At 44.5% G+C, this 21579-nt stretch overlaps 1 protein-coding gene across 1 annotated transcript in view; it reads left to right on the top strand.

The window, feature by feature from the left end:
• The window catches only part of ADCY5 (adenylate cyclase 5), a 358907-nt gene that overhangs the window by 314496 nt on the left and 22832 nt on the right, over positions 1 to 21579 (top strand). The window contains exons 12-16 of the mRNA XM_043504850.1: positions 1530 to 1617; positions 10226 to 10342; positions 11864 to 12028; positions 13006 to 13081; positions 17797 to 17971. Coding sequence (XP_043360785.1) covers positions 1530 to 1617; positions 10226 to 10342; positions 11864 to 12028; positions 13006 to 13081; positions 17797 to 17971 — 621 coding nt within the window. The remainder of the gene's footprint in view (positions 1 to 1529; positions 1618 to 10225; positions 10343 to 11863; positions 12029 to 13005; positions 13082 to 17796; positions 17972 to 21579) is intronic.

Raw genomic sequence — 21579 nt, 5'->3', positions numbered from 1 at the left:
TAAGGTGCTGTACCACTTTGTAATGGTCATTTGTCCACATAGTAGAAATATAGTATAAATGGATAATATCTTCTTAGGAAAGGCCTAGAATAGCAGAGGAGTTGGAGGTCAGTGGTCAAGTGCATTGGCTGAGCTATGTAGAAGAGGACTCATTTGCCAGCACCATCAATCACCTTGCTTTCACAACCATTAAATTCATCCCAAAATTAGAACCCAAAACACAAACTCTTACTAGTTGCGCATATATATATATATATATATATATTTTGCAGGCAAGTAGTGATAAGAATAGGCTAATGCCCCTATTGCATGGGAATTGTTACATTCTCCACCATCCTGTGGATAACTCGGCATGTCTATAGGCCAATTTGGTTTCTAGAGTAAACACAGTTTCATGATTCATCTTTGGACCAGATGTATATTTCCATCACATTTTTATTCGTTTTTCTAATATTCTTAATTGCATGATTGTTGTCTTTATGATGACAGCAATTAACAAGCAGATGCAGCCATGTGTATGTGTGTCGCAGTCAAATGCTTTCATGAAATATCAGCAGAATCTGAAACTTTAGACAAAATAGATATGATCATTTGTGATAATAAAGCGGAATTGCCTTAATGAATGCCTTTTGAATGAATTAGCAAAGACAGTTACCTCTGTCATGGCAGAACATGGAAACCAGCTGGCTTTGATGTGTTTGGTCTTAATGTCGCTGTGCAAGATAATCTCATTGATTATTTAAAGTGTTGGAATGGGAGGGGACCTGTCTCTTTTGTACTGAGACCAGAAACTTTCAAAATGTTATTGAATAATTGCACGATCAAAACAAAAATGTATACCACAAAGCTGGCTTGGAAATCCTGTTTTCACTGAAAGGAAGAGTGTAAGGAGATGGGGCACAAAGCAGACTCCCAGCACTGCTGCTTTATTCATGAGTGCTCTGGTGCCCTCTTAGCCATCTTTGTTCCTGAGCTTAGAAGACCGCAAAAGTGGTAGGGCAGAGATTCTCTACATGAGAAACCAGTCTAGGTTTGGGCATCTTCATGACCTTGTTGGATGTGGGCTATTTCTCTGTATTTTCATTCTTAGCCAATACAAGGTTCCTGAGTCCTTCACAGAGGATGCAAATGAAAGGATGGGGATGGACTCATAAGTGTGACATGAAATATGTCTCCCCAATATATTTCATGTGCACTTGGCTGCAGAGGCCTCAATTCTAAAGCGCAGCAAGTTTCTCTTCCAGGGCATCTGGTATCCATTGCCAGCTGGGGGTGGCCCACTGTAACAAATTATTTTCTCATCTCTTCTAGCACATGAAACATTTCTCAGTTTCTCTGCTGTCACCCGAGCAATTTAAAGGGAACAGGGAATCTCATTATTCAAAGCACTGCCTACCTCCTACTGCCATCCTAGTCGGAGAGAAAGCCCACACCACATGTCATAGTTTGTACAGATGTACTAAGGCTAAAAGCAGAGTGGTAACTGTTCTGTATGGTGTAAATCTTTAAAAATCCCTTTCTGGTTTCAGCTCTACATTTATGTTGGGTTTTTACCTGACCAGTTTCTTGATCCTGACCACAGTGGTGTTTGTTTCGGTCATTTACTCCTGCGTAAAGGTGAGTAATGAGACTTCTCTATACTGTCCTTTGCTGACCTGTTAGCATAGCCAGTCTGTTTCTTAAGCTAATATATAACATCCTTGTATTTCATTAGCTGTCCTTCCCCCACCATTCCCCATAGGTAGATGCACTTACATACTACCATGATAAGGGTTATAGAAGAAAACTTAGATAAGAGAATGAGCTGAGATCATGTTGTGCTAGGATTGGCATAGTTTTCCACAGTCAGAAGTAATCAGCCGCTTCCCTTGTGGATCTGCATATCTATGAAGTCCCCTGCAGGCACTCTCATTTTGACTTTAAAAGAACAGAGTTCCCAATGTGGAAACAAGAACATTGACCCTGTGCTTCCTCTCCTTAAACTTCCTGCAGAGCCGGCTGTATATTGTCACCTGTGGCACATGCTTGGTTTGGTAGGCAGATAATCAGAAGAAGGGTAACATTAAGGAAATATGCCTTGAAGGGAAATAAAAGCATGAACATTTAGAGTTTTCTCAGCCTGTCTCAGATGAGCATGAGCAGTAATCAGCCAGTGATCTCTTTTTTGTACCTGGTGGTTGATAAGCAAAGAAGGATGGTAGTAAAACAAGTGTTAAGTATGCTTAGCCTTCCATAGTAAAACTCTCTTCTGTGCTTTTGGGAAGGCAGTGTGTTGGTGCTAGAGTATTTGGTCTGACGGTCTGTTGTGTCTGATGTTTTGTGGATTCTCCCATTTTGAAAGCCTCTGAAAGTTCAGATCCAGACTTCAGGGAACCACATATCATGGCTCAGACCCAACTCTGCTCCTAACAGGCTAAAATGAAATAGCTCAATAGCACTTTTTTTTCTAGAAAAGAAACAATCTGCCTGACACAGTCCACTACCTGATATCTGCAGCTTTTTACTTCTGGATGCTATTGGTGGTACCGGTCTAAGGAAGGCACTCGTGGCAGATTTTATTGTTAAAAGTTAGACTTAGGCTTGTCCTTTAATATGGGCTATGAAATATTCCCAGTGAAACTCCAAAAGCCCTAAGCTATGTTAAAACTCATAACTTAGGGTAGCTCTCTGACAAGTTCCCAAAGGTTCCCTTTGGAGGGAAACTTCCTCAGAAAAGGGCTGTTCTCTTTGACCAACCTGGTTTATGCTATTTGGGGCCAGTCATCCTTTCTCAGTGGGTGATGCCATTTACAAGCTCAAGAGAACAATCTTAACAGGCACACAGATCCCTCTGACCCAGGAGATGGTGTCCAGATGCCTTGTTAAACTTTATATGTCTCCATTTTAATCCCATAGCCTGCACTGCCTATCTCTGACTGTCATTACTAGGTATGCAATGCTTTTGTTATTAATGATATAGTGTGGGCCAATCCAGAAAGCGTCTTGTTACAGCCACAGTGAACCCAATGTAGATCGACACTGTGATATAACGGCACCAGGCAGCAACGCTCAATCACAACACGAGCCAGCTAGAGTCTGTGCTGGAGGGGTTGGGTGCTGCAGTGCACAGCTCTTTCTGGACTCGTGTCATAAGACAAATGTTGTTGCAGCATCAGCTCTGCTGAGCCCAGGCTTGTGGCATTTGAGTCTGGATGACACTAAACAAGGCAGACTTGGACAGACATGGATATTTTCCTCCTGTTGGCCTGTATGGGCTTATATTATTTTCATATACTGACAACTGCATTAGCTTTTTGGATGTCAAAGATTTTTTTTTATGAGTGACCTGAATGAAGAATGAGTTTATAATACACAAAGGATTTCTCTGTGTCTCCATGACCCTGGAAGGCTGTTCTGTTTTGTTTTCCGTGCCTTGACCTCCCAAGTTCCCATTTAGGAAATCTGTCTAATGATGGCTGCAGCTGCTGTTTTTAAGATGTCCCTCCCTCAGATGAGCCTGAGCTACAAAACCTCCCACGCCCCCTGGGAATGCAGGTGGCCAAACACAAAAAGACATGCCAATGAGGGCAGAAATGAGGAAGTTACTGTGAACTGCCTGATATTTCTAAGAAGTGGTTGTTTATAACATTACAGATGTGCACCGTACTCTGCAAAACAGAGTGAGGTGTATCCTACCCCACAGAACTCACAGAGAATGAGTGGGTCTGGATGCTGTTTTTCCCACTTCTTCCTTCCTTTTCTGGATTCTGAGGGGGCCACTAGAGGATATGACATGATAGGTTGCCCTGTGAACGATCTACTGAACAGTTCCTGGTGGCTGGCTTTATTAAAGAGAAACCCAAGCATATGGCTTCTCAGCACCAGTGAATTTTTTATTTTGTCACCATTTAGTGCTCAGATGCACAAAAGCCTCCCCAATTAGTACACCAGATTATAAACATAACTAATGGGTCCTGGGCTGGCTGCTGGCAGCCTACACCCCTGTTGTAAATATGGTCTTATCAATGTCTGCAATGAAAAGACGTCACATAGCAGAGGTGGACTTTTGATGTCAGCAGCTTCTAGCGGTCAGTTACTGAAAGATTAAGGGGTGAATGTTCAGGTCAGTTTTTATTACTTGACTAGTTTGTCCATCCCAAAAGAGGATTCTACTGGGTATCCTCTGACCACTAGCTGGAGAAATGTGCTGGAGCTTTTGTTATCCTGAGAGAAGTGGTGGTGAAACCAATGGTGGGAATATTGAAGAGAAGCGGGAGTTGCTGTGGTGTTGTCAAGGACTTGCCTGTGACAGTGCCACGTAAATACCAACCAGAGCAACCTCCATCCTCCACTCCAAGTCTCTGGTTCTTGAGAAGGGTACAGTACATACAATCTGATAGTGACTCAAGAATCCAGTCAGTGTAGTGGTGATTACGGGAGCACTGTATCTGTTTTACAGCAAGATTATCCATACTAATGAATTACTCTGTCCCTAAGAAAGACGAGTAAAACAATCGAACACCAGGTGGTCGAACCCCAGTGCATCACTGCAGATTATTATAGAGGACATTAGTGCTGAGAGCGGATTGGTGGAGGGATTCGTTAGCAAGCCACAATGCAGTTAAGAAACTATCTTTCATGTCTGTCCTGTTCTTTAATAAAAATACTGCTGCTTAGCACATATATGGCACTTTGCATTTTCAAAGCATTGTACAGACACCAACGAATTAACCATCTTCTCTTTTTTCACCCCTAAATATTTGTTTGGTTTTTGCTATAATACCAGCTTGTTGTTAAAGTATGTGAGGAAAAGGCAGTCAGCTGCTGTTGTGTTGAGGGCTATATAGCTAATTGGACAGATAGATGTAGTCTGGGGGTTTTGTGTTAAGATATAAAGCTTCCTAGCTCACTTTAGGGCTTCTCTGCTGGGTCAGGTTCATTTTGATAGCAGGACTAATGTTTTTTTCTGTGCCTGGACTCAGAATGGGAGGGCATGTGTGTTATGTGCCATCAGTTCCGTACAGGAAGTGTGGGAAAACCAGCATTTGTGGCATTCCTGCTTGGAATATCAAACTGATGGAACCCAAGCATAATTTATGTCTATTTGTGCTACTATTAGATGGTAAATGGTCCCCTTTTTCCCCTGTTTATCTTCTTACAGTTTCCATTTGAGATTTCCTTTCCCTTTTTTTGGTCTCTCTATATCTGGCATTGACGATTGCTAGCAGGCACTTTCAGGACAACTTGATTTTGTTTTATTTTTTGCTGTCATCATTATCTCCCACTATAAAATTCTCCATGGGAGTTGATCCTGGAATTGCCAGTCTAGCCAACGTAGGTTTCCAAATTCCTTCAGCTGCAATAAACAGAGAACTCTTCTGGCTCCTGGCTTTGATATTCTGAAAAGGCTTGGCAACTAAAGTCCGATGGTGCCTTCCCATTAAAATCTAGTTTCTGCAAGGTCATGGGAAACACTATCTCTTCTTAAATACACTGCTGACTGACATCTGTTTTGCTACTGGTTTAACAAGTTAACATTTCTTCTGAAAACCCATATATTGTACTGCACTCACCGCTCTGTGGAGTTCAACTTCTTGGACATTGCCGGACATGAATGTGAGACAGAGTGCAAACTACATCTTCCTGAGTTAATTAGATCTGGAAATCACAACTTATATACTAACTTTCACATAACAATTTCTTGGCTTCCCCCTCCCAAAATGGCCAGAAAATTTAAAAGCATATTTTCAATTTTGTGATCTTTCCTTTTGGAAACACTTAGTGAATTGAAAACTGTACATTGGTTTTATAGACTGATAAAACACTAAATAATCAACCAAACAAATGGATTTACAGCCCTGAACTATGCTTACGTGTTTGTTTTGCTACTTTTAATAGCACATGAGTGACTGTTACTAGACTGCTGCTCTATAGAGGCTTTGCAAAGGAAACATTTTCCAGTGGCTAGAGCACAGGATGAGATGTTAGGAGATCTAGGTTGTATTCCCAGTTCTGTCACAGATCTCAACCACGTTGCAACCTCTCTGTGCCTCAGTTTCTTCATCTGTAAAATGGGGATAGTAATTACCTATTTTATGGAGTGTGTTAGGAACTAAATTCATTATTGTTTGTAAAGCATAATTGCCGCAGAGGTGCTAGATTGCTATGGCATTACAATATCATGTATCCATTGGGTGGTTTCTCTCATTGTTTTTCTGTTCCATTTTTTCTAGGATGAACTTGTTTGTTGACACAATCTGTTCCCCAATTTACAGAGTAATGAGAACCAATATTTGTACCAGGAAGCATGTTTGTTAACGGAGTTAAGTTTGTTTGACTGTTGTTACCAAAATATCTTGCTCATTTTCTCAGGATTGGTTAGAGGTCAGTCTGATATAGGGTGGACTGTAGGCATTATAGTCTTGTGCCCTGAGAACAAGACTGGAGATTAGGAAGAACTATTGAGTTCTAATCCAGGCTCTGCCACTGTTTCCTGAACGGATCTGAGCTAGTCCCTTCACCAGCACTGTCCCTACCCATACCCAAACTACGCAGCTGCGTAGGGCACCAGGAAATTTGGGGCACCTAATTGCCCCAAATTTCTTGGTGCCCTATGCAGCTGCATGCTGCTCCACAGGGGGGCTGCGTAGGGCACCACAGTCTATAGGGATGGCCCTGCCCTTCACCTTTGCAAGCCATATTCATTCTTGGGATAACTCCTCGCATTATCTCAGTTTCCCTGTCTTTCAAGTGAGAATAATGCTTATCTGGAGTCCTTTAAAGAGGTGTTGTAAGGATTATTTATTTAGCATTTGTACAGCACTTTGAAGTGCTAATTATTATTTTGTTCTACTTGTTAAAAAAATTAGTTGCTATGGCACTATTGCATAGCAGCTCCTGCAATAGAGAAAATGGGAAATCCACTCTGCCGCTCTTAATTCCCTTGTTTCTTCCTTCATGATTTTCCTTCTCTTTTCACAGAAATGTATTTTGCAGATGTGGCTGCTTTTTTCCAATTTAACTTTTTAGAAACTCAAATCTGCTGATTGTAGCTGAATATTGAAACTCTGTTTAATCAAAAAAAAAAGCACCCTCATTAGAAGTCTAGCTGCTAAAGTAGAATTCATGGTGTCTGCTTCTTCTTTTACTGAATAGTGGTGTAAATCAGGAATAGCTTCTCTGAAGTCAGTGGAATTACCCCAGTGTATAAGTGGTGTGAGAGGAGAGTCAGGTCTGTGGGTCTTAGATGTGCATTAGAGGTGTTTCTAAAGAGAGTGTGAGAGTAAAGTGATGCCATAAATTACATTTAGTGACAATTTTCTCAGTGTTATCATGACCACCAGAGTTTAAGGGCCATTTTGTGTGCTTGATCTGCATATACAGCTCCCATTGATATCAGTTGGTATTGCATCATCAGATCAAAAAATGATATAGTCCTCTGCAATGAGGTTTTGCATGCCACATTATCCAGGAACCACACTTCTGAAAACCATGTGGGGCAAGAAGCCATTTCAGAGAGCTTGTAATGGATGATTGACTGACTGTTGGTTCAAGATCTGAATGTTTTAATTTAAAGTTAATTTAACAAAATTGTCAAATCTTACAAATGAACTGAAATTTCAGAACAGAGGTCCTAATTGTGGTGGTAGCAAAGCTTTCAAGCTAAAGACTTGAAACATTGGACTGTTGCTTACTTATAAGTCTTCTGGCTGCTAATTATTAAGATACCTATTAAAGTGGTGATGTTCCCATCCAGTTCAAAATAAAAGCTATACATACAATTAAGAATCAAAAGTCAACTCTTGGGGGTCTCGATTTATTTTTTTTTTAAAGAAATCAACTCCAAAATTACATGCCAGCACACCAGCGATTGAACCAGAGATGTCTAGAGCTGAATACAAAAGCCCAGATTTTTAAAGATGTTTAGGTATTGCAACACCTAACTGATTTAGGAGCCTAAATCTCATTTTCAAAAGGCATTTAGGAGCCAAAATTCCATTGACTGTTGAAAATACAGACCTCTGTTGCAATACCTCTTTAGACTTAGGCATGTGGGCTCACCTTCCTGCTTGCCTAAGGGCTGGTCTACACTGGGAATTTACCTGGGCATAGCTGCATCTCTTAGGAGTATGAAAAGTCCCACATCCCTGAGACACGGAGCTGTTTGGACTTAATCTCCTGTCTAGACAGCACTAGGTCACGGAATAATTATTTTCTTGACCTAGCTACTGCCTCTTGGGGAGGGTGGATTACCTAATCCAATGGGAGAACCTCTCCCATTGGCATAGGTAGCGTCTACACTGAAGTGCTACAGCAGTGCAGCTGCAGGACTGCTATTGTGTCACTGTAATGTTTCAAGTGTAGACAAGCCCTGAGTTTCTTGTAGGAGGAGCTGGATGGTGCGGACAGGACATCTTTTGATGCTGGCTCATCTCTAGGTGCCAAGAATTGCTATATTAACAGTTTTTATTTCCAAAAAGAATACTTTACAAAAATTAACTCTGAGAACATTGCAAGAATCTGAATAATTTGTAACCTTTTCTGGAATTTAGTCATTCGGTGTGAATGTGTTGGAATGCCAAGCCCTCCCAGTCCAAGTCCCCTCCTCTCACAGACACATACCCTGTCCCCCCCAGGAGACAGAGAAACAGTTTTGTGACAGAAGCTGGTGAAGTCAGCATTTTAAAATGGTTAGCAGCATTGCAGATTCTCTCTCCCTTTGTAATAGTCACCAGCTAATAATTATGTTGTAGGATTGCTGTGTGGGAAGCAGTACACTGGCAAAATGTTGTACCTCTGAAAATGTAAGAATGAAGGGTAAAAGGGAAAAGCAGGACTTTTAATAGAAGCATTAGTCATAGATAAATTGCAGTGCGGTGTCATTGTGCTGCTTGCTTCTAGTGTCTCTAAAAATACCCTCTAGTCTAGTGGCTTTGCTGGTACAACAGTGCAGTAACAGAGAGAGGAGATCTGGATTCTGGAGCAGCAGCAGCGGTCTTGTGTTAGCCCTTCTTTCCCTTGAGTGACGATGCTGGGGAGCATCATAGAGGTCATGCTCACAGGCTGTGGGGAATGTGAATAGCTCTCAGACATTGGCTAATGTCTAGTTCTAGAGGAGCCTCTTCGCTCCTCTGGAGCTATATGCTCTGTGCCGTGATAGAGCAGAGAAATGGAGGTGGGAATGGGATCAGCAAAGGGGAGATATAAAAGAAGGGAAAGTTTAAAAAAAACCCACCCAATCATCCTATCTGCAGTGGAACTTGCCATAGCTGAGATAATGCTTCATGCTGGAAAGAAGACCTGTTGCAATTTTGCTTTTCAATAAGATGGGTGACTGGGGTAGCATATGCTTGGATTCCTAGGGATTATCACCATTCACTAAAAGAAAAGGAGTACTTGTGGCACCTTAGAGAGTAACACATTTATTTGAGCATGAGCTTTCATGAGCTACAGCTCACTTCATCGGATGTAGCTCACGAAAGCTCATGCTCAAATAAATGTGTTAGTCTCTAAGGTGCCACAAGTACTCCTTTTCTTTTTGCGAATACAGACTAACATGGCTGCTACTCTGAAACCCACCATTCACTGTATTTCCACCCTGAATAAAGTGAGACATCTGGGAGCCAAGTGTTCTAAAGATGCCCTGTTAGTCGGAGAGTGCTTATGGAGAAGGTTAATCTAGATGGAAGAGAATGCCCAGTAGCGTAATCACGACAAGAGAGTTTGATAACCAAGTGCCTGTCAGGGAGGATAGACTAGATAATATAATGCGGTTGCAAACTATTAGCAATGTATCCTTAAAATGATGCAGCTTAATTTCCCTGAATGAAAGAGAGGTATGCCTCCAATGGCACTGATGAATACACAAGAGATTTTGTAGCCGTCTTTTTTTTAAATCCATGATCTCTAGATCCTGCCAGTGAAAGATGATTTGTGGTTAACTTTCCATCCACCATGACGGGATATACAGTTTTGCATACCATGTCATCTTGGCGCAGAAGACATCGTTTTCATTGGGAAGAAACAGCTAGATTTGACAAGTCTGTCAGACTGCACTACCGTCTCTTTATTGTCTGCCTCCACCTCCCAAAACACACATGCAAGAAGACAAGTTCTTGTCACTCTTCTTTGACCCCATCCAGCACAAGCACTGCCGTTTATATGTAGAGATGTAGGTTGCTCTTAACATTGCGTTTATAAATATCCACGTCTTATGTATTTTATTTACTCTTTATTTCATGTCCAGCTTTTCCCAGCTCCACTTCAGACTCTCGCAAGGAAGATTGTTCAATCCAGGACCAATAGTACCTTAGTTGGGGTCTTCGCCATTATACTGGTTTTTCTGTCAGCATTTGTCAACATGGTACATGGTTTTTAATCCATTTCTTTACTGTGTAGTTTTATTATTGATCTTTTCAGGCATGCATACCACATGCATACTCATTGCAATCATGTGAATTAATATCAAATGTTGCTGTTGCTATTTCTGAGGGCAGCCTTTCCACCCCAAAAGTGAAATGGGAGTCATCTAAATGCCTTCCTAACAGTCTGCATTGCTGACTCTGGTTTTGCTTTTGTTGAACATCCATTTTTTGACTGTTCTATTTTCTCTTGGTGGCTATATAAACCAGGAGCGAAGTTTACCACTATACAAAGGGCCAGGCCAAGACCTATGTGTCACTCAGATCCCAAAAGAGCTCTATTTTGAGTGGGACTTACGTGCTGCCCAGGCTTTGTGCTGGCCTCTGCACAACGTTGAATTTCACACTGGGTGTAATCACTTCACAGAGATTGGAAAGGCTGCATTTTAAGTGAAACATTTGGATTTCTTTGCATCCAGACACTGCTGCTAATTTCAGATACAAAGAGAAAGATTGAATGTTCTTGATAGCCTACTATTTTTAATTTTTAACTTGTTAGCTAAATTTATATTAAACATGAAACTAAATATTCTGTATGCTACATAAATCTGGGGGATTTTTAAGAGAAAAAGGATGATCCTGTGATTAAAGCAGTTGGCAGCGTGTTGGATTTGGCCTCTACTGCTGGCACTGCTATAGTCTTCCTGTATGTCAATTATGGCTTAACTTTTAAAAGTGCTGGTCTACCACAGATCTCATTGATTTCAATGAAAATAGCAGGTCCTCAGCACCTCTTAAATCAGGCTGGTAGTCGCTCTCTGCCTCTGTTTCCCCATCTGTAAGATGGAGATAAACATTGTTTGTAGAGCACTTTTAGTTCTTGGGTAGAAGGCACTAGGGAAGTGCAAAGTATTATTATGGTTACAGTGTTACAAGACGCTAAGCACCTCGTAGGATTGGGCCCTAATAAAGAAGCAGGTGTGGATTAAAGGTGCTCAGCACCTTTCAGAATTGGACCCTTATTCATGGACATTCTACTCAACAGCCTGGAGTGTCTGGCCATTGTCATTGCTAACCATTTCATAACAACATTAACCAAGGCTGATGCAAACTCGTTGCTTAATCATACTGGTCATGAAGTAGTACTCAGCACTCTGTAGTACCAGTATTCTGCTGGTTTCTCAGCATTTTGTAGCAAGTCTGCAACAGTGTGTTTTTTCTTGGTCCAATAGCCTTTGCTGCAGAAGGCCCCCTGCTGCAGTAGTCTTAGTGATAGATTGCTAGCTATGAGAAATTATCAGCATATCCCCTTTGTCAATACATTAGTTGCTACCAAGTATAAATATACCAGTGATTTGCATAGATAAGCGAACTTATTGTGGAAACTGGGGCACTGAATATATAACTTGTGTCACCCGATGTTTAATTCTGTCGTTTTCAAGAGAATTTTTAAAGTGGATTGGTTGTTGGTGTTTCTTCTTACCCGTGCCTTTTGTTTTTGTCACAATCTTTATTTTCTCCAGTTCATGTGCAGCACTGTGGATCTTGTCAGCTGTGTGGCTACAGAGTATAACATCACTCCCGACCAGGTGGACATATGCCTTATCAGCAACTCATCTTTCAAATACAGCCTGGGCACCTGGCAGGGATTCTGTGGCAGTTCCCTGCCCAATTGCAACTTCCCAGAGGTATTGCTTGAAAGAATTGATTGCAGAGCTGGATTTCAAAAGGGGCTCAGTTCTGTATTTACTCATGCTTGCATAAAAGTAATTAAATCTCATGATACAGGGTGAAAACTGTTCACTACAGGAGCCATGACACAAATTTCCCTTTGCAGCCTTCATTACAGACTTGATAAGGGTCAACATTCTCAAACGTGGGTGTTTCAAGTTTGGCACCTAAATCCATTTTAAGGCATCTAAATAGGTGGTCTGATTTTCAGAGGTGTTGTGCGCTCGCAGCACTTGTTGAAGTCAATGGGACCTGCAGGTGCTTGGTGTACCAAACCACAGCTATTACATACGCACGTTGTTGTTGGAAGAGATGAACCGGAGACCTTCACTGCTCAAGTTGCAGGAAAACTCCTTTAGCTTTGAGTAAGTAGTAGTAGGCTTTTGTAGTCACTGGATTCAGCCACGAGAGAGAGACATGATCACATGCATTCATGACATAGTTTATTGACTTGCTTCAGTGGCTGCCAGTGACTTCAGTAGAACTTTTGGGTACTCATCGCCTCTGAAAATTAATGTAGGTGCCTAAATATGCATTTAAGAGCCTACCTGAAGCCACCTAGTTTGAAAACTTTGGCCTGGGTACATTCTGCGTTTCTCTGGAGCATCCAGTATGGGCTGTGACTGGAAGCAGAAAGTTATAATGGTCCAGTAGTCAGGATTTGTAGCACTGAAACAAGCAGCTTTGAACTATTGATTTTTATTTTGTTACAGCAAAAGATATAAATCTTTTTCATGACATTGTACTTTACTGTGCCCTAAATTTCTTCCTTTTGGGCAGTTGTTCAAGATACTTCTATGAGCATTTAGGTCACAGCCATTAAAAAAAAAATCCAGTAGGAACTGAAGAGGAAAAGCCTGTGGTGCAGGCGGCTGTGATGTCTGGATCTTGGGGCTTTATGGGAACCTTTTCAGGTTTCTGGCTGATCCTTTAGGGCCCAGTTGTTCAAGGTGTTACAGGGTGCCCCAGATGTGCTGAGTGCCCTTACCTCCTATTGGAGCAGTTGGAGAGTAATTCTGATGTCATTAAAGTCAATGGGAATTTTGCCATTGTCTAATCCAGGGGTCAGCAGGCAGCAGTGTGCCATTAAAAACCCTGCCCGCACCGGCCCGCTCTTCTCCACCTCCCCCCCCCCCCACGGGGGCAGGGTGAAGAAGCTTGGTCCTGCCCGCTGCTGCTGCAGGGCAGGCAAGGACCCCCTCCCCCCACCTCTTCCCCCAGTGTGCTGGGTTCCTGCCCCTCCTCCTCTCCCTCCCTCCCCCCAATCAGCTGATGGCCCTTGTGAGGGAGGGGGAGAAGCGGAGCCGCAACGCGCTCGCTACTCCAGGGAGGAGGTGGAGAAGAGGTGGGGACGGGGCCTTGGGGAAGAGGGGTGGAATCAGGGCATATCCCCTCCAGCCCCCTGCCATGAGCCGCTCTGGGAAGGGTCCTGAGACCACCCCTACGATCTTGAACCACACCCCCAGCCCTCTGCCCTGACCCCTGCACCCCCTCATACACGCTCCCAGCCCTCTGCCCTGACTTCTGCACCCCCACACACACACCCAGCCCCCTGCCCTGACCCCTGCACCCCCCCATGACTCCATAACCCCATAACCCCCCATAACTCCAGCACCCCACACACATACCCAGCCCCTCATGCCCTGACTCCTGCACCCTCCTCACATGCCCCAGCCCTCTGCCCTGACTCCTGCACCCTCCTCACACACACCCAGCGCCCTGCCCTGACTCCTGCACCCCTCACACATACCCAGCCCCCCCACATTCCATGCCCTGACTCTTGCACCTCCCACATTCTCACCCCCACCCTTAGCACCAAACAGGAGCTTCTGCACCACCACCACCCCCATTCCTACCTGTACCTCTCGCACCAAATGGGAGCTGCCCAGGTAAGCACTCCACACCCAAACCTCCTGCCCCAACCCTGAGCCTCCTCCCTCATTCTAGCTCCTGGCCAGACCCTACACCCCAACCCCCAGCCTGCTCCTTCACCCCCAGCCCTGTCCTCAGTTCACTCCCACCCTCAGCTCAGTGCAGAGAGAGAGGAAGAGAATGGGCTAGAACCAGGGAGAAGGTAGGTACCCACTCTGTGTGGGCAGGGTTGGGATCCCAGACTGGCAGTGGGCTGAGTGGCACCGGGCTGAGCTGCTCAGCCCACTGCCAGTCTGGGGTCCTGGCCACCGGCCCCACTCAGCCTGCTGCTGGCCTAGGTGAACGGAACCCCAGGCTGGCAGCGGGCTGAGCTGGCCGGCAGTGTAAGATCAGCATTTTAATTTAATTTTAAATGAAGCTTCTTAAACATTTTGAAAACCTTGTTTACTTTACATACGACAATAGTATAGTTATATAATATATAGACTTATAGAGAGAGATCTTCTAAAAAACGTTAAAATGTATTACTGGCACGCAAAACCTTAAATTAAAGTGAATAAATGAAGACTTGGCACACCACTTCTGAAAGGTTGCCAACCCCTGGTCTAAACTATGGGAAGAGGGGTTATACCACACTCATTACTGTAATTTGCAACATTTTATAATCTTCGTTATGCCTTGTCTAAATTTATGGTGGCATGGAGAGTACCGGCACTACGAGCCAGAGTGAAAGCAGGCTATGTCCATACTTGTAACTGCAGTATGTAGCTACACATGGCAGTGAAAGGCTGCAGTGGAAAGGGAGCTGTGGGGGGAAGGCTCTGGCAGCTCCCTACTGGCACCGGAGGAATCTTTCCCTGCTGGTGGAGCCTTTTGCTGAATTGGTGAAAGGCTCCAGCAGCAGAGAGGCAGTGGGCTGTAGCTCACAAAAGCTTATGCTCAGATATATTTGTTAGTCTCTAACGTGCCACAAGTACTCCTTTTCTTTTTGCGAATACAGATTAACACGACTGCTACTCTGAAAAATGGGACACTGTGCTGCTAAAAATAGCAATGCAGATGTTGAAGGCATTGCTTGAGCATGTAGAGGGCTGTGCAGGGTAAATACCGTAGCGTCATGGGCGGTGCGTATAATAGACCAGGGGAGGTTCTGTTTCTCCTGGCACTGACGCTGCTGGCCACCAGCTTGCCAGTTTGGCAGGGGATCTTTTTGCCTTATTATGCCCCATACAGGTACTAGGGTGGCTGAGGGGGCAGTATGTGCGATTCAGCTTTCCTGGGTTCATCAGTAATCTCCCTGGACTCCAGAGAGATTACTGATGAACCCAGGAAGCTGAATAGCAGATACCGTGTCCTCAGCTGCCCGGGAACCTGCGCGGGGTATATCAAAAACTCAGGTTCTTCTTTGGGAAGAGATGCTGTGGCTTTTCATGGGTGGGGTTGGGGTCTGGGGAGGGAAGAGGAGGTATAGCTGTGGCTGGCCTGGGCTCCTCCAGCCTAATGGGGGTGTGGCAGGGTTAGGCTCCTCCAGGCAGGTGGAGGGGGGCTCAGGGCTTCGGCCACCTGGGGCTCCTCCGGCGACGGGGTGGGGTGCTCGGGGCTCCTCTGGGTCGGGGGGCTTGTTGCTTTGGCCATGGGTGGGGGCAGGAATCTCATGGCTCTGGCCCAGGAGCAGGCAGTGTGGTGGAAGGGGGTGAAGGCCAGGGGTCTAGCCTCCCCAAAGGGGAGCTCTACCCGCCCCCATGCATAGCACTGAGATGTGTTTGGGGGTCATGCTGTCTGGAGTGGCTCCCAACCATGAGTGCTGACCTCAGAACAGACTGTCAAGAAGCAGGGGAGAGACTCCAAGCTGATTGTATGTTCTATAATTAGATTTCACCAACCTAGTAGCAAGTGTAAACTCCTCACACACTACCAGGGAGTCACAGACAGTCCCCTTGGGCATTCCAGTTTCTTTTGCCACCCAGGAAAGCTGATTTTAGTGATACTTGTGACTTTGGCCAAGATCACAACAATATTGAGATTACTCTCAGTCCCAAAGGACCAGTCCTTACCCCAGATAAGTCTGCACCTTAGATCTCACACCAAAAACACATTTGTAGCCAGTCCTATAGTAAACTATGTAGAATTATTACTAAGAAAAATTAGACTTATTACAAGGTTAAAGCAAGCACATAAATACAAACTGATTACAGTCTATGGTTCCAAAAGGTGACAGAGTTGTAGAAATCTGTAAGAATGTAATGTCTTTTAGGGCTAATCCAGTTTCATCCTTGGATCTCTGCTTCTATGTCAGAGCTCCAGTCATAGACACCAACTTCTGCTAGCATCAGTGGCTGCTCAACCCCCCTCTGCCCCTGGGCCCACCCTGACTTCCATCCCTGCCCTGTCCCCTCCTATCCCGTCCCCATTCCAATCCCCTCCCCAAAGTCCCCGCCCCACCTCTGCCCCCCTCTTGCCCCTATTGGTCCTCCTTCCTAATCCCCCCCAGCCCCACCTCTTCCCCACCTCCTCCCCTGAGCATGCCACGTTCCTCCCCCACTCCCTCCCGGGGCTTGTTACGCCACGAAACAGCTGTTTCACGGCAGCAAGCGCTGGGAGCTAAGGGGAGAAGCGGGGAGGAGGCAGAGATGAGGTGAAGTGAGTCAGGGGGCCAGAGAGGGGAGCTTGCTCCCAGTGGGTGCAGAGCACCCACCAATTTTCCCTGTGGGTGCTCCGCCCCAGAGCACCCACGGAGTCGGCGCCTATGGATCAACCCTGTGAGAGTCCAAACAGCAAAAAAGATGAAAATTTTCGGTTAGATATTTTATTTCTTTTCCAGAATTCAAGCTGATGGGATGAGCCCTTTTGCAAGTAGTTTCTTCATAGGTGTCCAGGGGCAATTTAACAACGTCTTTATTGTGATGTCCCACAATGGCCTGTTTAGTTTTGATAGGCCTTTTCGATGGGCAGCAGACATCCCTTCTGACTGAGTTCACAGTTAGAGCAAACATTTTTTTACAGTTACAAAAGCAAAAACTTAAATAATCCTTATAACAGGTGATAAAGAAATTATAAGTGAAATTAATGCTGCAGCAACTTACAAACATTCATAAAGACTAAACACATTGTTATAAGTCCAATACCCATCTTAAATATACTGCCATAGGTGAAACAGTACTGGTTCCCAGCAATGATTTGTCAGTGCTTGGCTGAGGCCTAAGCCTTTGCAAGAGCTGGCACCTGGTTCTGCCAGCATCATATAGGGCCCTCTACCCTGTTCCCCTAAGCCGTGCCTCACCTCTACACTACATGTTAGCGAGGTATGCAATTGTTTGGGTACTCTACAACTCGCAGACATAGCTAAAGTGAGGTCTGTGTAGAGAACGGGGAGCAGAATTAGATATAATGGAACTGAGGATACTCCGCATCTATCTGGAAGTCGTGGATGGGGTGGAGTGGGAGCAGGGCTGGTGGATCCACTTTGCGGCCGAGGAAGCTACTGCAGCCCTGAAGCTGAGCCATGCTGATTCCATCCCCTCCACTCTGCTTGGCATGTTTGAGCTTGGAAAAGGATGGATGGATGTGCTATTGCTCCAACTCCACTAAGGTTCCATGATGTTGCACAGGGTATAACGAAGGCAGAATCTGACCTTAGACATTAGGCATTTTACTGTAATATTAATGTGATGGTGCTTTCCTGCTACCTCCTGGACGGACACACACACCGTGACTTTCATCTAAGTGTTCATTTAGCTCAGGGTAGGGTTACTACTCCCTCTATATGGTCTGTTGTATCTCTTAGATTTGGTTTGCTTTGTCCTACTGAGTTTTTTTCTCTCTGCTCTCCTGTTTTCTTTTTCTCTTTACACAGTATTTACCTACAGTGTCTTACTGAGTCTCCTGGCCTGCTCTGTGTTCCTTCAGATCAGCTGCATCGGGAAAACTGATCCTATGTTGATCATCGAATTCATATACGTTCTCATTGTGGAGGTGCCAGGGGTGAACCTCTTTGACAATGCAGATCTTCTAGCTGCAGCCAACACTGTGTAAGTGATTTCACTTTCAAAAAACTTTCTTCCTCCATCATATTGACTCCCATGATTCCTCCATAGCACTAGGAAGACCGGGTTCTGCGTCTACAGTGCATAAACTGTGGAACTGCAGTACTGGAGGTGTAAGTCACACAAATTAAGGCTCCATCATTGTTCCTATTCTCCATGCCATCTCACAGCCTCGTACACCTTAGAAATCTTCTCCTGAAGATTAAGCCTGGTTGTCAGGTTTTCTGTAACGATCCCCAATATTACGGGCAAAACGTATTGGAATGAGTGGGGATTTTTTTTTTCTTAGACATGGAGGTTGTTAGCTGTTCTGATTGCTAGCTAAGACTCTTCAACACTGTCAAGACAGAAATGGCTTCTTCAAAATAAAAATACCAACAGAGTCTGAATGGCTCAGAGCGTTGGGGCTCATCAGATGAACAGTTAGCGCACTGCAGGCTGGGCTGTAAAGCTACCTCGCATTACTGTGCTGTGTACTAACTGTCCATATGAACTTTGGTACTGCACACTAGGAGTTTCAGTGGTCTTAGAGATACCCAGCTTTGAAATGAGAGTAGGTCACTACGGAACTTCTAGTGTGGGGCAGAAGGGTACACGTGAACCATTAGTGCTTGGCAGGCTAATACAAGGTAGATTTACAATCCAGCCTACCATGCACTAACTATTCCTCTAGGCAAGCCCTTGGTAATGAAATACTGGGGTGCTGGGTTTCACTTCTGGGTTGTTGCTTCAAATCCAGCCCAGGTTAGTAGTGACTCAAAATTGCTATCTGATGTCTGCCTGGTGATCTCCGCCCTGTTCCTAATGTCCACATCTCAAAAGCCAACAGTGACATTAATTCTCAATCTCTGCAAATAGGTCAAGGACTAAGTGGGAATGAAAGCTATCCTTTTATCTATAGAGGTGCATTGGTCCCTTCAGGTCAGGGTTTTGAAGCACAGTGTGAGGGAAGCTTGCACTAATGCTGCTGAACAAACCTCCTTCCACTGATCATGGAATCTTCCTCAAGATGTTGGGGGGTGCGCATGCGCGCGCGCGCGCACACACACACACACACACACACTCTCTCTCTCTTCTCTCCTCCTGAGTTGCCCACCACATATTCCGTTGTTTTCTTACATATTCATCTGTCCTAATTTCACCTCATTTGAGATGGAGACAACTACTCCACATGGATGGTTTCATGTCCTTTCTGGTGTCCATTGGTTCTTTCGAGCTGGGCATGCTCAATTTTCATAACACTCAAAACCACTTTTATTAGTATTATTATGTGTCCAATAATAATTTATGATTTTATAGGTTCTCCTTTAATTTACAATGGAATCATTGCAAATAGTTTGTTAGCATAAGCAAACAAAATTGTGTAGGAAGCCAAGTGGCACTAGTATCGCTTCTTTGCCATGTTCATTGTCAGTAGTTTTGATGCAATTAATCTCTTTTGGGGGTTTTATTTCCTTCTTTTAGGAGAAAATTTATCCCTAAATAGCTTTGCCTGTTTGAAGAAATAACATAGAAACATAATTCGGAGAAAAAAAGCATTTTATACCCCCAAAAGGCATCACGTTCTTGGTAAACCTAGTGTTCTGCAAGATTACAGCACTTAAAAGCGTAATTTACATCACTCCGCAATCAAAATGTCAGTAATAAAGTGGAGGAAATCAGCAGTTTTTCCCAGAAAGAAATTTCTGTGCTGCTGTATTCTCATTAAATGATTTTTGTTTCCATTAAAAGCTCCATTAGCAGCTAACACCCCAAAGCATAGCAATCCATTTGTGTCTTATGAGAGATGGGTATTCAGTGTACAACACACAATCTAGAGATGTACCACCATGTCCAGCTGACATAAAAAACACAGTCTCATGATACTTTAATTGGACTCCTGGTATAGTTATATAATTACTGTCTATTCTGCGGGCTTTCGAATACATTCACTCATTAGGAGCTATACAGATGTCACTTTGTACTTCTGGGTACAAACCATCCCACCATGCAAGCAACTGAAGACTGATAGCAATGCACTGGGAATCACTAGACGTGACTACAATGACACACCAATATCGTGACACTTGAAGTATAACTAGAAGAGCAAAGCTAGTGTTACGTAAGACTCATCTGCCATGCAGGAGATAAAATTAACTTCATAGACTCATAGCTTTTAAGGCCAAAAGGCATCATTACGATAATCCAGTCTGACCTCCTGCATAACATAGGACAGAAAACTTCACCCAGTAATTTCTGCATCAAGCCCATAGCTTCTGCTTGAGCTATAAGCATATCTTTTAGAAGAACATCCAGTCTTGAGATGGAGTGTACATCATGTTCCTAGGTAAGTTGCACCAAGATTGATTTACTGATTTATTGATTAGCCTCAATTTTGAAATTTTCATTTTAGGTTTATTCTGGATTGGCTAGCTTCAGCTTCCACCCATTGGATCTTGCTATGCCTTTTTCTACTAAACCAGGGGTGGGCAAACTTTTTGGCTTGAGGGCCACATCGGGGTTTCCAAACTATATGGAGGGCCAGGTAGGGAAGGCTGTGCCTCCCCAAACAGCCTGGCATCCGCCACTTCCAGCCCTGAATGCCCCCCTCAGAACCCTGACCCATCCAACCCCCCCTGCTTCTTGTCCCCTGACTGCCCCTCCTGGGACCCCTGCCCCTAACCTTCCCCTGGGTCCCCACCCCCATCCAACCACCCCGTTTCCCATCTCCTGACACACACCCCCAGAACCTCTGCCACATCCAACCTCCCCCTGCCCCCTAACCACCCCTGGGACCCCACCCCCTGCTCCCTGTCCCCTGACTGTCCCAATCCCTATCTACACCCCCACCCCCTGACAGCCCCCCGGGACTCCCACGTCTATCCAACTGCCCCCCAAAACCTCCACCCCATCCAACCCCCCCACTCCCCACCCCCTTACCATGCTGCCTGGCCGGAGCCAGCCCTGCCAGGCAGGACAGTCCCATGGACCGGATGTGGCCTGCACGCCGTAGTTTGCCCACCTCTGTGCTAGACTAAAGATCCATCTACTATCAGAAATCTCTTCCCCATGTAGGTACTTGTAGACATGATCAAGTTATCTTTTAACCTCCTCTTGGATAAACTAGATTAAGCTTCTTCAGCCTTTCATTATAAGATTTTGAACTGTACTTGTAGCTCTTTGCAGACCCTTTCCATTTATCAACATATTTTTTGAAGTATGGACACCAGAATTGGATGCAGTATTCCAGTAATGGTCTCACTAATGCTGTACGCGAAGGTAAAACCACTTCCGTACTCCCACTTGATATTCCTCTGTTTATTCATGCAAGGATTGCATTTGCTGACTAGCTACAGCATTGCACTGGAAGCTCATGTTCAGCTGATTATATGGCGTAACCCCTCAGTCCTTCTCAGAGTCACTGCATACCAGGATTCAGTCCCCCATCTTGTAAGTGTGAACGATGTTCTTTGTTTTTAGATGTACAATCTCACATTTTGCTGTGTTTAAAATGCATGTTCAGAGCTGGTTCTAGGGCTGGCTGAGGAGGGCGGTTGTCCTGGGCACCAACTTTCGGGGCTATGACTTTTTTTTCCCTCTCCTCCACTGGTTGG

Source organism: Dermochelys coriacea, chromosome 11 (assembly GCF_009764565.3).
Source record: "Dermochelys coriacea isolate rDerCor1 chromosome 11, rDerCor1.pri.v4, whole genome shotgun sequence".
NCBI lineage: Eukaryota > Metazoa > Chordata > Testudines > Dermochelyidae > Dermochelys > Dermochelys coriacea.
Note: the sequence above shows the minus strand (reverse complement) of the source record. Positions and strands in the feature narration are given on the sequence as shown.